Source organism: Balaenoptera physalus (genome assembly GCF_965194825.1).
Source record: "Balaenoptera physalus genome assembly, chromosome: 16".
Taxonomy (NCBI): Eukaryota; Metazoa; Chordata; class Mammalia; order Artiodactyla; family Balaenopteridae; genus Balaenoptera; species Balaenoptera physalus.
Window position 1 is genome coordinate 84,633,307 of NC_138898.1, and position 14,476 is coordinate 84,647,782.

The 14,476-nt window shown below is 52.9% G+C and overlaps 1 protein-coding gene across 16 annotated transcripts in view; it reads right to left on the bottom strand.

The window, feature by feature from the left end:
• Window positions 1-14,476, bottom strand: part of CUX1 (cut like homeobox 1) — a 371,169-nt gene that overhangs the window by 12,846 nt on the left and 343,847 nt on the right. For 12 of the 16 annotated variants that reach the window (XM_082431219.1, XM_082431218.1, XM_082431231.1 and 9 more), the window contains one exon: window positions 3,879-13,560. The exons of the other annotated variants lie outside the window; for them this stretch is intronic. In XM_082431219.1, coding sequence (XP_082287345.1) covers window positions 12,855-13,560 — 706 coding nt within the window. In that variant the 3' untranslated portion in view covers window positions 3,879-12,854. Of the gene's footprint in view, window positions 1-3,878; window positions 13,561-14,476 lie in introns of those variants that run through there. 16 annotated transcript variants of the gene reach the window in all.

Consider the following 14,476-nt stretch of genomic DNA (forward strand, 5'->3'; position numbering starts at 1 on the left):
GGAGGGATCTGAGGGGAGGTGAGCCGCCAGCACACCCACCCCCTCCCCACGCCTGTGCCCGGGTGTCCCCACAGGTGGCCGGAGATGCCTTCCTGTGCCTGCAGATGCCAGCGCCTCGCTCTGTGCGTCCTCAGCAAGTCTCCTCCGCGTCCTGCGGCCCTTGCTTCTTCCCACAAGCGCGCACGCACATTATCCTCCCATCTGAAACGCACGCCCTCCCATTCTCTTGACCCCACTGGCCCCCCCAGCAAAACGCCCTGAAGAAGGTGCCTAGTCTGAGTGTCCACTTCCGTAAACCCTCCCCGTCAGACTTGGACGCCCACGCCACCAACTGTCCTCGCCAAGGTCACTGGTGACCTCACACCTCACTCCGTCCTCATTTCTCAGCCCTCACCTTACTGACCCATCAGCACCTGTTTCCAGGGTACTGTCCCGGGCCTCCTGCCCCGCTGGCTGCTCCTTCTCGGGTTCCTTTGCTGGTCCTTCTCCCCTCTAAGCTCTGAACGCTGCTGCACCCAGGCCGCCGCCCCTGCACACCTTTCTCTCTCTTCCCATTCACTCTGGCCACCTCGGGTGCCATTTATAAGCCGATGACTCTCCAATGCATGTACATCTCCAGTCCACTCCTTCCCCTGGGCTCCTCCTCCACTTGGCTGTCTAAGTGACACCTCAAACTTAACGGGTCCGAACTGAAGCCTGATCCCCCAAGTCTGCTTCGCCCAGCAGGAGCCCCGGTCCCATGGCCCCAGGAGGTGGCACCCTCTGGGCTGAGAGGAGCAGAAGCAAGGCCATTCTTCAGTGGCTCAGACCAAACCCCTGGGGCCATCCTTGCCCTTCTCCAACACTCGTTACATCTCATCTGTCACATGTCCTGCTTTTGGCTTTCTCTTCCAGATAGATCCAGAATCCAATCAGTTTCACCACTGCCACCACCCGGTCCGGGTCGCAACCTCCCATCTGGATTGTGGCAACAGCCCCCGCACTGGTCTCCCTTCCTCCACCCTCACCCCTACAATCTAGTCACGAAGCAACAGCCAGAGAGCCTTTTAAACAGTAAGATCAGACCACCCTCTGTTCAAATCCTATAGGCCCCCGCATCCCTCAGAGTAACAACAGCCAGAGCCCTACCAGGCTCCACCTGCCGCGCCTCCCCCTTGCCTCTCCGACCTCGTCGCCTCCCGCCCCTCCCCTTGGTCACTGTGCTCCAGCTGTGCTGGTTTCCAGGCACGTTTGTACCACAGGACCTTTGCACTTGTTCCCTCTGCCTGAAATGTTCTTCCCTTGGGCGTCTGTGTGGTTCATTCCCTCACCTCTGTCAAGACTCTGTCCACATGTTGCCTTCTTAGAGAGGCCCACCCTGGCCACCTATTGAAAACTTTAACCCCCCCACTTGCTCTTCCTGTCCCCTTGCCTTGTTTTTCTCCCATAACACTTAGCACCGCCTAAGTGGCCATGTGATTCACTTATTCATTTATTATGTCTATCATCTTCCTCCCCCCACTAGAAGGTCAGCTCCTTGTTTGTCCCCTGCTATAACCCCGGCACCCAGAGCAGTGGTCCACAGTGAACCCTCAGTGTGCGATTCGCTGGCGGATTCCGCCCAGCAGGGAAGCACCATTTCTTCTAGGTGGGAGGTTGCACAGGGATCCCCAGGGCTGCAGGGTCTCCCAGGTTGGGGCAGAAGTGGCTGGGCACAGGCGGCAGGAGCCTGGCAGGGCCAGCTGGCCTCTGCTGGACCCACCACCTGATAACTGCTCAGGCCTCACCCGGATCCCTCCAGGCTGTGCCCTGGCATTGGGCCTGCAGATCTGCCAGCGCAGAGCCCCAGGGCGACCCTGCACCCCAATCAGTGAGTGCATACTTGCTGGGGGGCTACAGGGGGTAGGGGGGCACTTCCTCCCTGGCTGGGGCCCCGTCACTCCAAGTATGGTTGGAGACTCTCTCGGCTGCACCTGAATCCTTCTTGACATCAGAGAACCAGCATCACCTAGTGAAGCATCCCTCCAGACCTGGCTTTGTTCTTACGAACAGTACGGTCAACCCCCTCCCACCTCGCACGCCCTACCCCAGCACCGCGGCTTCCTGCTCCACTGACCCGCCAGGTTGTCGCCCTTCTTCTGTGCACGTGCTGCCCCTCGATTTGGGTGTCCTCCCTGCCTGTCCGTCACAAATGCCACCTCCCACGTCAAGGCCACTCTGGTGAAATCTGCTAGCTTTTTCCCAAGTGCCCACCAACGTCACAACAGTTCTGCCCAGCCCTCTGGGTTCTCACCCTGGCTCCCCACACGTGGGCCTGCAAATTGCGTGCCCCCCAAATCCAGCATCTAGGGCTATGGAGGAGATAGCAACACACCCCAAGGCAGCCACTTGAAAGCCCTTTGAAACACAAGCAGACTGGATTGCTGTGGACGACTCACGCACTTCAATAATTACATCATCATGTCGCCTTACCCTGTATAAACCTGCAATTCCCCAGTGCATCAAATAAGGCACGTAATTTTGCTCAGATCCACTTAACCAGAGAGAAAGGAGAAAGGCCGTGCACAGGGAGGCTGAACGCTCTGCCTGCGTGGGGACAGCACCCGACTGCAGTCAGAGCGTGAAATCTTGCTCGTTTTTCTGCCTCTGGAGCTGGCCGTTTACAAAAACAAGAGTCAGCCCTGCAAAACCACGTGCAACTGCAGTTCTGCTTAATTAAATCTCACGGCAAAAGCACCTGGGGAGATCTTCTGGGCAAAAAGAGTTTGTGTTAAGTGCTTTTATTTTTTTACATTATATATTTTAATTTCGTTAAAGGATCGTTAAAAAGTGGGGGGGGGGTGCCTAAACTAGAAACAGAAAAGGTTCCCAGTGAGGTTTAAGTTTCTCAGCGCCGAACTGGGAGAGCCTTACTGGTTTTATGCCAACTTCTCCCATGGAGGGTGGGTGGGCAGACATTCGCGGACAGCGCTACACTTCCACACCCGAGTGACGGGTTGAGACGGGGGCTGCTGGGAGCCCCTAGCACTGATGGGAGGCTCTCCCTGCTCTGGGGTCTCCTATGGAGGGGAAATGGAGTCTCGTTTAGCTCACGCTTCGGTATCATGTGTGGGAGCTTCACATGCTGAAACCTACACATCAAGGCGCAAGGAACTAATATACCCCCTCTCCCCCCCACCAATCATACATTGGTGAGGATGGCAATTCTTTTCCAATCCTGTAAATCTCGAGACGAGATGCCTCCTCGGTCACAAGCACGTGGACCACATAGCAGCCAACTCTGCAGGGCTCTCCCACCTCCAGCCCCGAGCGCTGGCTGGAGAGGCCCTTTCTCAGGAGCCCGATCATTCTGGAAGCCCACAAGACACGGTTCCCGCCTTCCTCTTCCCAGCCATTCGCCTGCATTCACAGGTGCCCTGAGCTTGTCCTTCTTCACATCACAGGAGTCAGGGACAAAGCAAGAGACCCCAAGGAGCAGGCTGAGGCCAGGCCGCCGGCGCCACACCCTACACGGTCGCCCGCCATTCCTGGTCCTCACAGGCCTGTGAGACTCGCGATGGTGCCCCCATTTCACAGACAAGGAGGCGGATGCCAGGAGGGCCAGCCCTTCAAAGGTACCCGAACGGTAAGGGCGACATAACAGCAAGCAGGGATGCAGGCCCTTACGGAGCACGTACCGTGTGCCCAGACGGAGACCGGAGGACAGCAGGGCCTGCTGGTCCCCAGATCCCCACGCATCCATCCTACCCCAGGCCCAGGTTCCTGCCGACACCTGCCCCGACGCCACACGCCCCAGGAAGCACGGGAAGGCAATTCTCGAGGTGCCCTTTGGACCCAAAATGAAAGTGTTTGCTGCTCCTCCTCAAGCCAGAGCCCTTTAAATAAAAACGACCCACACGTTCTTGTGTTTGTATAAAAGATATTTACTTCAATGATCACACCTAGGGTGCTAGTGAATAATAATAATACATGGTGTGAGTTTCATACAGTGATATTGCTTCTCCATATCATATAGGGACCGTTGTACAGTGCTGAGAACAAACAGCGTATGGCTAACCGAAGACAGAAGGGACAACGCCCAGGGGCCGACGGGTGCCTCCCCCCACCCCCACGCCAGGCGGATCAACTTTTGACTTACCGTGTTGAAAACAAATAGCAGAAATAAAATGTTACTAGAGATGGCTCACAGCAACACAACAAAGACTTTTCTCAAAGCTATTTGTACAAAAATGATGGTGTTTTGTTTTTTTTTTGTTTTTTTTTTGGTCAATTGGGTCATCGTGAGGATTTAAAAAATAAAAGTCTGTGATTGTGAGTATGAACAGATGAGCTCTAAAAACATCTAAGACTTAGTGCGTTACAGAAAATATAAAATACTGCTAAAATGTAAGACACCACAAGACACGGGGTGCAGGGGGGAAGCTGAGCTTATTAGGAGTCATCTGGAAGAGGCCCGCCGTGCGGCCGGCCGTCCTGTGCTGTGTTAGTTAGTAGTCTGGGCAGGAGCGTGGCCACCCGCTCTCATGGCAAGTAGTTTATTGCACAATCGCAAAGAGCTAGGTCTTACTCAGTGGAAAGGGACGTGGGGGACACCGCCTTTTCTTTTGCTTTTTCCCACTTTTATTTTATAACAAGCTATCCGCAAATGCTTTCGGAATTTTGAACGAATCCTCATGCCTCCAAAATGCACAGCATTTTCTGAGGGGGTCTCAGAGAGTGGGACATGAGATGCCCGTTTTCCCAAGGAGGCAGAAAACGGTTTGAAAGTGAGAGAGAGAGAGAGAGAGAGAGAGAAATGCATAGACTACTTGGAGGGAAATGAAAACCCTTTGGCAGGGGAGGGATGGGGGCCGTTATTTCATCAGAGGGCTTTCTTTCAGAGACAAGGACAGAATCAGGACCCCAAATGATGTCAGAGGAGGGAAAAGTCGTGGCACGGAGAGTGAGTCGGCGGTCGGTGGGCCCTTTGGGAGCCCCACCTTGGCCTCCACCACCAGTCCCACTGCACCCCAACACCCGATGAGCAAGTAACTGGGTGTCTTGTTGGCTGTGCCTCTAGCCACAGAAAGCTGTGCCCCTGGTCCAAACTTCCTCCACACTTGACCACGTGAAGGGGGATAAGGGACTCCACCCCACCCCCCTGGGGCGGGTCCTTAAGCCGCAGCCGGACTAAGAAACACAGTTGCCTCTCAAGAAGGTTCTGACCAACTTTGCAGGCAAGGAAAACAACAACAACAGAAACGAAAGCCAACCGAAACCTGTCAGCCCAAGTGAGCCTTGCCCGGAAACCTCTGTCACCGGAAGTCAGGCTCGACCAGGCCACCGCACCCGCTCTGCCCGGGGCTCCTGAAACGCCATGAAACCAGAAGTCTGACCAGAGGCTCTAGGAGGCTTTGGGGAACTGAGCTTTGCTTTTTCTAAGTCTCCTCTATAGCTCCTCACGCGAGTGTCCTTTCCTTACATTGGTACATTTTTTTTTTTGTTCAGCAACTCTCTCATTTTGAAAAGTTAGACGTGTAGAGACCACCAGTGTTTGGGTGGCAGCCCTGGAGACAGACGTCTGATTCTGCTGGAGAAGCCCCCGCTGGCCCCCCTCCCCCTCCCGCCTCCCACCCCTCCTCCGCATCTCCAGAACCTTGGGTTCTTTGGGGCGGGGGAGGGCAGGAGGCAGAAGACGGTCACCACTGGGGTGATAGCAAAAAGCATTTATGACAACAACAACGACACAAAATAACAATATACTCCTGATAAGTACTTAAAGGATTAACCTAATAATAAATAGAAGAGGCTAGAAATAATTTTTTTTTTCTCAAGGAAACATCCTTTTATAATTATCCTCGCGCACGCTGGCGGGTCAGTAGCAGTCAATCCATCTCAACAAGAAAAGGTTAAGTGCTGGAAGGCAGAGCTGTGGTCTCACACTGGAGAAGGTTCTCAGCTGCTGAGTCACAGACCCCCTCCACCCGCCCTGCCACCCAGCCAGAAGTTCTGGTGGGTACCCGTGGGCCCTACACGCCTAGCTTGGCGGTCAGCAAGAGGCAAGCTGAGATGGGGGTGGGGGGGTGCTGGGGAGGCCTGTTTTCCCTTCAGTTCATGAACACACGGAACTACAGTGAACAAACTCGTCCTACTCCTCCACAACCTGAATCGTCCTGGTCTAAAGCTTACTTTGAGTTCATTTGGTGTGCAATACGTTACATCTTAAAAATGAAGAAAAATGATTTCTATTGCACAGAGCTTTTACACATAGTCATCTATTTAAGTGCTTTCTGTTTAAAGCAAACTAGGCAAAAAAAAAAAAAAAAAAAAGAGAAAAGAAAAAAAAAAGGAAAATGAAAAAAGGAGAAAAAAGGGAACCAGAAAACAAAAGCAGCCCGTGCCACTTCAATGCATCTTGTTGACTGGTGTCTGGTTTCACCAACGGAAGTCCCAATGCTTCCGTACACACTGTGCTTCTGATTATTTTCCATAGGGATGTAGCCATGACATTGGGATATAAGGCACCTTTCCTTTCTGATCACAGAAAGCTTGATACATAGCATATAGCATATTTTGTGGTAGAAATGAAACCCTAAACGCTACAGAAATTACAGTAACACAGACTCTACACTATTGGATAAGCTAAAATGATCCATGAAAAGCAACTCAAAGCTGTTTTAAATGTTGAATAGCGGGGATGGGGAAGTGTACATTTATGCCTAGCCTAATGTCTTTCTCTCACTCGCCTTTTTTTTTTTTAAGGTCCTTCACCTACAATGCCCAACTTTTAAAATTAGCATTTTGGAGGAGACTAGGCGCTTTGGAAATGTCTTGTTAAAGCTAAATGTCACTTCATCCAAAAATGAAAATGGGGAGGATGCCACGGACAGCGTGGACACAGTCTCTTTGGAGGGAAGGTGGTGACGGAAGGGGTGGTAGCAGGGCCTGGGCTGGTGGGGGCAGTTCCTGCGATGGGACAGACGGTGGTGGTGGGGGGAGGAATTGCATGTCCTTCTTTTTCCCTGACCAGGGATGAGGCTCCCAGGCTGCTAGGGCAGGGCAGACTCCAGGGCAGGGCTCATTTTATGCTCAGCTTGGCACTGCCCATGCCCGTTCCTCTGCCCCCTCGATCAGCCCCAAGTGCTCTGGCCTCAGTTTTCTGCACATCTCTAAGGGTCTCAAAGCCTTGATCTTTTTGGAACTTTAATTGGCAACTTGCTTTCCCTTCTTTTCCCGGTAGCTTTCATCTACCAAAAGGCAGCGACGGATGGGAATGGGAATTAACATTGCCAAACTGGACCATCCTCTAAGCAAGCAGGTGTGCTGGCCGGACCGACATTCAGTGCACTGGGGAAACAGACGGACATCATGTTGGAGGCCCAGGCCACCACCTTGACACTTAGGGCAGGAGCTCTGCCTCGGGGGTCACGAAGGTTCCCCTAACGCCATCAAGGCCCAAACGAGACCGCAGCAGCCCTCCCGGTAAGCGCTTCCAAATTCTTTCCATCAGAACACTCTGGCCACCTCACCTAACCAGCAGCCGTGGGAGCTGGTTTTCTTCAGCACGGGGCGGAAACTGGCCTATTCTTTGGGGAAGAAAGGGTCACGTGACTGAAGACTGGGCATGAGGGCTGGAGAAGGCCGTATTCTCTCCTGTCCTTCAGAAGATTCCCACGGAGGTCTCACAGAGGGGCTGAAACGATAACCTCCCAGTGCCAGAGACAACAGAGCTCCCCGAGGCCAAGTGGGAATCCTGGGGAAGTGACCTCACGTGGCCATGGAGGGGCAGCTCAGGGCAAGGGAAATGGCTGTGACGGATCTTAACAGCTGAGCAGGAATGGACAGAGTGCAGAGGCGGGCCAAAGGCAAGGCCCTCTGAGGCCCGAGACGGCCCCTGCCTGCAAAGGAAACAGCTGTGAGAGCTTCAGGAACAGGTGGAAGTCAAGAGGAGAGTCCCCGTGCCTCACAGAGAACAGCTGTCTGTCCGTGTTGTGCTCACAAGACGGAAGCCGCCTGCCCACCAGGCCAAGATACACTCATGGACGCCACACTTCTAGGTTTTCTCTTCCCGGATCCCACTTGCCTCACGTTTCTGAGGGGTGAGGGGTGAGGTCGAGTGGGAGCATGGTTAGTGAGGTAGAAGGGGACAAATGAGTGTGACAACAAAGGACATCCAAGGAGGGAGCCAAACCTCCAGGCTGAAGGGGCACAGCTACCAGCCCACCACGCTCGCCAGGACCTCTCCCTGCTCCATCTCCCCCACGCAGCTGGCTTACTGGCCTCAGAGAGGAGCAGCCTGGGACGGCTAAGGACAGACTCTTGTTCTCACAGGCCCGTCGAGAGGTGCCTGCCATAGTGCATTTAAGGCAAAGGCTACTGTCCCCAAGTTCAAGACCTAGTAAATCACCATCGCTCTTTCACTCTGTGCCCATCCCTGAAGGACGGGCGTTATGCTCCCCCTGACTCCTCTGCTATTTTCAGGGAGGTTTGTTTTCCTACAATCAGAGGAATGAAAAACATTGCATAGAAAGTCAATAGAGTTCATTGATCACCCCTGCATGTAAGGACATGAATTCAGGGAGAACAAAGAAATCCAGGCCAACTTTAGCCAGAAAGGCACCTGCCTGCGGACAGAGCTGTCCCGTGACTCGTCCCAACCTCTTAGGGCACGACTTCCGGGTGATCTGAGGCTAGTTAGCTGATGCCAGAGCTTGCGTACAACCTGCCCTCTGCTTGGTCTGCTCAGGGCTGTGGGCTGATGTGGCCGCAGGCATGGAGGCATTCGGGTGTTTCCTCCCTCCTGGAGCTGGCGGCTGGGCCTGGGGCTGGCTGTGGAGGGTCTCTCACAGCCAGAGGGAGCACAGACGCACACTTAACCCAAAGCTCTGTCATACTCTGGGTCTGGACCACCAACCAGCATATGTGGCTTGTAAATGGGGGGGAAAACAAAGATGCCCACAGGAGGGAGATGAGCAGGGAGGCATTTGTGCTTTGGAAGTTCAGGGAAACTGTCCCAGGGAGGCCATGAACTCTCATCTTTTTGCCTCGGTCACTTTCCCAGACGTAGTGGCCATGGCTTGAGAGTAGTCATACAAGTCAAGATCCTGGCATTTCCTGGAGACTTCTCTCCAGTCTGCTGACCGTAAGCCACCTCGTGTCGTGATGTTCTTTGGGAAGGTAGGCTCTGAGGAAAACCGAGTTAGAGCTAGATGGCTGTGGTAATCCTTTCTAAAGAAGGGCGTCCTGGTAGACAGAAATCACAGACAACCCTGCCTGATCCAGAAGTTCAAGGGAAGAGGTCATCTGGGAGCCAGGTGGCGGGAGCGAGCGGGCACAGGGCTGGGACAGAACCCACACCCCTTCCACCGCAGACAGCACAGGAGAATGTGGGCAGGAACCAAGGGTCAAGAGGCTGAACGTGAACACTGATTGTATGCGGAGCCTCCACTTAGCCAGCTAAGTAACGGCAAAAACCTTAACTTATGAACACTGCCTTCAATTAACAAAAAGAAGCCATTTAAAATGGTATAATGGAGCTTGTAATTAAGTGTTAGTGTTTTATACGAAACCGTTTTCCCCAGGGGAGAGGTACAAATCAGCTTTTTAAACTGATGGCGCGGAAAGAGGAAGAGGTCGGCTGCCTGTGGGAGCTACTGCTTGGAACGCCAGCCAGCTGAAGGTAAAGCCCACGGAGAGGATGCTGTTCAAGGCACTTGAATATTGCTTCTCAAGATGAAAGATCAACCCTTGGACTCAAAATGAGGGGCGCAAAGAGGAGGGGGACACCCCCCCCCCAGGTTTCTGTTATTTAGTGGCAGCTCTTAAAAGTATTATAGTGACAGCTTAACACAAGAGATCATAGGGTTGGGATCGCAATCAAAAAAAATAAAATAAAATAAATAGAGGAAAAAATACAAACATGGAACTGCAAGCAAAATTTAACCAACTGATTGTATCGAGCACCCAGATGTAAGTCTGGCAAAAAAGACAGAATGGAAATCAACAATAACCTAGTTTAAAAAAAAAAAAACAACCAACAACAACAAAAATGACTAAATTGCCTGGAAGAGCCAAAGCGGCTGTTTTCGACGTTACTATTTGGCCACTAGGATGGACAGATTTATACTTTTTCAATTTCCTCAGATTTCACACCTTAGTAAATAACAGTCATGCCTTTAAAACGAAAATACTACCCTAGTATTCCCTGTTAACGCCCTGCTTTTCGTTCTAATGAAAATCAGGTATTTGGAGATTCAGCACACGTGACGACAAAATTCCTCCTTGAGGTTTTCGTGGAGAGGACACCACAGTACTGTCAGGGGCTCTGCTGCTGTTGTGAGGGTCACGAATGCAAACTCGCTCTTCTCACCGCACCTGGATTCAGCCAGATGTGAATCCGTTTTCCCCTTAAGCTCCTCCATGTTGAATTCTCTGCTCACTGAACCAGATTTCAAGTTCAGAGATGATATGCAACCATCGAAAGACAAACGGCCTGCCTCCCAGCCTCCTAGAGCCTTCTGCAAACTTCTTATTCATGAAAAGGCATTGTCTTTAGTGTAGTGACTCTTAAACTTGTGAAAACTTGAACTAAGTGCTGCAGTTGCAGGTTAAAAGACTGTAAATGAAAATACATAATTTCTAAAACATCATGCAAGAAATGTGGTTTCACATCTTACAGTCAAAGTCCTACAAGTTAATTAATACAAGCACACTGAGGTGTAATAGCGGGAGCATACCTTTAAAATTAGAACTCCCTCCCACCCCCCCCAAATCAAAAAAAGGTAATATTAATTAAACTTAAGAAATAATGAATGCACCATTAAAATGTCATCCAAAGATGTTGACCTAAGACAAAGGTTTCAATGATACACAATACGGTCAAAAAGGTTTCAATCAGTAATATACAGTATGACAACTACATCTTGTAAATTATACCCAATACTGCCGGCAGTCTATCCCTCTAAAGAATATTTGCCCCTCTCATCCCTTCCTAACAATCAGATAATAAAATACAGCACCTATAAATAAGCAAAAAAAAATATATATATATACCGAAATCATCTATTGTTAGTTTAAAGATATGGCAATAAAGGAGTCTAAATTAGCAAACTTGTAGAAGCCATAACTGATAAAACAGCTTATTGAAAAAAGGTGGCAGTAATGCACTCTATGTGTGCACAGGTACTTAAGAAAATACACAGACGTATAAAATTGCACACACGCACACACGCACACTCTCATCCACCTCTGTTCTCACGCATATACACATAGACGACAGGAGGAATCAGAGACAAGTTAGACTTTTGATTTGTACTTAGACTGCCCTAAACTGTGCATAAAAGAACGTTCCAAGAGGCAAAATGAATGGAGGGCCAATGGTCTGGTCTGGATGTGAAGAACGTCAGCGTTTTGGTGTGAGTTTGGGCCATCTCTACGGGGGTGGAAGCCGAGCCCAGACTGCCACGTTCTCTCTTCTGCAGGGAAGGAAGGAGGCTTCCCACGACGTCAACAGTCATCAGTGCTTGTGGTGGGAAGAAAGGGAGAGAGAGAGAGAGAGAGAAAGAGAGAGGGAGAGAGAGCGAGCGAGAAAGAGCGAGCGAGAGAGAGAGCGCGTGCGCGCGCGAGCCCTGCCCAGGCCCAGGGAGCGGCGTCCCCTGGTGGGGCTCAGTCCATCAGGTGCCCGGGAGAGTGGTGTGAGGTGCGGTGCCTTCTGTGTCGTGGAAAGACTGCTGCCTACGAGGGGCCCTGTGTGGCCCCAGATCTCTGCCTGCGGCGACCTTCGCGGCCTACTCTTTCCTCCTTTCTTTCAACGCTCGTATGTGTGCAAGACGCACTAACACAGACGTAAGACACCATAAATTAAACAAAATGAACGGGTACATGCTACAGTTCTAACTTGTCTCCTACACCTCCGACATATGAGGTCTGATCAGCGTGCTCTGCGGTTAGAGGTTAAAAAGCAGATTATAAAATACCTAGATTCGGATCTTTTCTTTTTGTCCTGATTTGGCCTAGAATGGAGTGTATTAAACGAACCCTGGTCAGCAAAAGCCCAGAGTCAGTTAAAGCTATGGATCAATGTGCACTACAGGTCAGGATTCTATTCACGTACAAGAAAACACTACGTCAGCTACCACAAAATCAGATAGTTTCCTGATGTGACTTTTCTTTTTGTTAAAAAATATGTGAAGTAAATGTGTTTTACTTTAATTCAAAGTTTCAAAGGAGAAGATTCTTTGCTTGAAAATATTTAGGAATCCAAACTAGTGTGTTTAGAGTCGGTTTGACTGTGCAATCTCTTAGTGGCAACTGAACAGCTACAAAAACTTTCTTTTTAAATTTTTCTGAAAAATCCCCCCCCCCTTTTTTTCCTGGTTTAAGAAGATAATAGTGTATTATCGCTCTGAAGCCATTAGATGGCAGATAAAAAGCCCCCTTTTAATATGTGGGTTTGATTTTTTTTTTTTTTTTTTAAAGCCCACACGAAAGAGGAGGGCGCAAGGCAAAGCTGTAAGAGTTATTCCAGAACCTGTGGAAATCACTTAGGGCAATAAAAAAAACACTTCAGGGTACAAAAAAGCTCGACTACACATTTCCGTTTTCTTCCTTGAAAACACGACATAGATTGGGCTTAATGCTCCTTTGTTTTCTATATGCACCTTGGCCTATGGCGATTTTGCCCTGTGGCCCGCAGGGCGGTAAGTGCGCAACACGGTCCAAGCCGCGGAGTCGGCGCCCCCCCCTCCTGCCCGGCCCGGCTCGGCCAAACTCGGCCAGACTCGGCCCAGCTCGGCTCGACTAGGCCCAGCTCGGCCCGACTCGGCCCTGCCCGGTCAGGCGCGGCCCGGCTCGGCCAGACTCGGCCCGGCTCGGCGGGACGGGCGGGCGGCGCCCTCTCAGAACTCCCATTCGATGGGCTCCTCCCGGCTGGCGGCCTTCTCCAGGCGGTGGATTATGCTGTTCAAGTTCGCGGCCTTCTTCTTCCTCAAGGGGTTGTCTCGCGAGTCCCTGGCGCCCGCCGCCTCCGGGAGGCCGAAGAGGCTCTGCAGCGAGCTGGGCCTGCGGGCGGCCGCGGGCGCGCTGGTGCTTGGCAAAGCGGAACTCCTGTCGGCGCCGTCCCGGGCCCTGCACGGGCCCTCCCCCGGCGGGGCGGCTGAGGTAGCGGCGTCCTCCCCGGCCGCGGGCGCGGAGGCGGCGGGGTTTGGCACGGGCCCCGGGCCGTCCGCGGGGCCCTCGGGCGGCGGCGGCGGCGGCGGCGGTGGCGCCCGGGGCCGGCTCTCGTCGGTGGCGGCGTCCGGGGCCGGGGTCCCCGAGGGCGGCGGCTCCGCCTTCTCCGCCGGCCGCGGCGCCTCCTCCCGCTCCTCCGGGGCCGCGGCCGCCTCGGCCGGCCCTCCCTGAGACTTGGCGGCGGCCGCGGGGCCGCCCGACTCTTCGGCGTCCGCGGCGCCCGGGCCCTCGGCGGCCTCCACGCCGTCGCAGCTGTCGCCCTCCGAGCTGGGCGCTGCCCGGCCGCTCCGGGCCGACGGCGAGTCGCTGGCCCCGGCCTGGCCCTGGCTCCCGGCCTGAATCTCCTCAATAAACAGTTCTCTGCGGATCCGAGACCTACGAGACACAAGCAGGGGGGCGCCATGAGGGGGCCGCCGCGCACGGGCGCTCTGCGCCCCTTCCCTTGCGGCCTGAGCCTCCTGCCATCTCCGCCCCGACGCCCTCTCTCCGTCCACCGCACCGCATCTCACACTCCCACCCGCCGGACAGCCGTTGAGGCCCCTACGGGCCCCAGAGCGGAGCAGGGCCCGTTCCCCGGCGGCCCTTCTTTAAAGCCGCCCCCCGCTTCCCAGCCAGGAGCCAGCAGAGACCCCGCGGTTTCCTAAACTCGGTGCCTCTGCGTAACCTGTCTCTTGGCTGGCATGCCAGTCCCGTCTTCACAAGGATGGAGCGCCAGCGTTACTTATTTAATGGCACGGTTCCTCCACCTCCAACCAGGCTGTGAATGGCGAGGTCCCATTCTTAGCACACCCCAGGCCTAGCATGGTGCTTGGTGTACAGTGATAAAGGCCGACTGCATGCATACATGGAAGGCGAGCGTGAATGATAACCACTGCTTCCTCATCTGGACTTCGTGACAGAGAACCAATTACTAGACGGTGCCCAAAGTGAAAATCTTCAGTGTCCCGCTCTGAGCCACGGGCCAGGCAGGGCCTCTGGTCAAGGCTGAGGCGCGATTCTGACAAATTATGTATTTCAACTAATTCCCTCCTCTAAAAGAAAAGCAGGAAAGGGTCATTTCTGATCAAGCAGGAAGGAGACCAAATAACGTGCTCCAACGCATCAAGCAGGTTTTAATCAAGCTGAGTTCAGCCTACGGTGGAAAGTGTGCTTCACTGTTTTGTCGGGTCTGAAGGAAACAGCTACAGAAGGGCCCTGGCCTTCCCTGTTTTGGAGCCCTTCGTGATGTCATGAAAGGGCTGTTGTTAAGTCTGTTTTGTTTTGTGTCGGAATTTCTCTTCCCATCATGCTC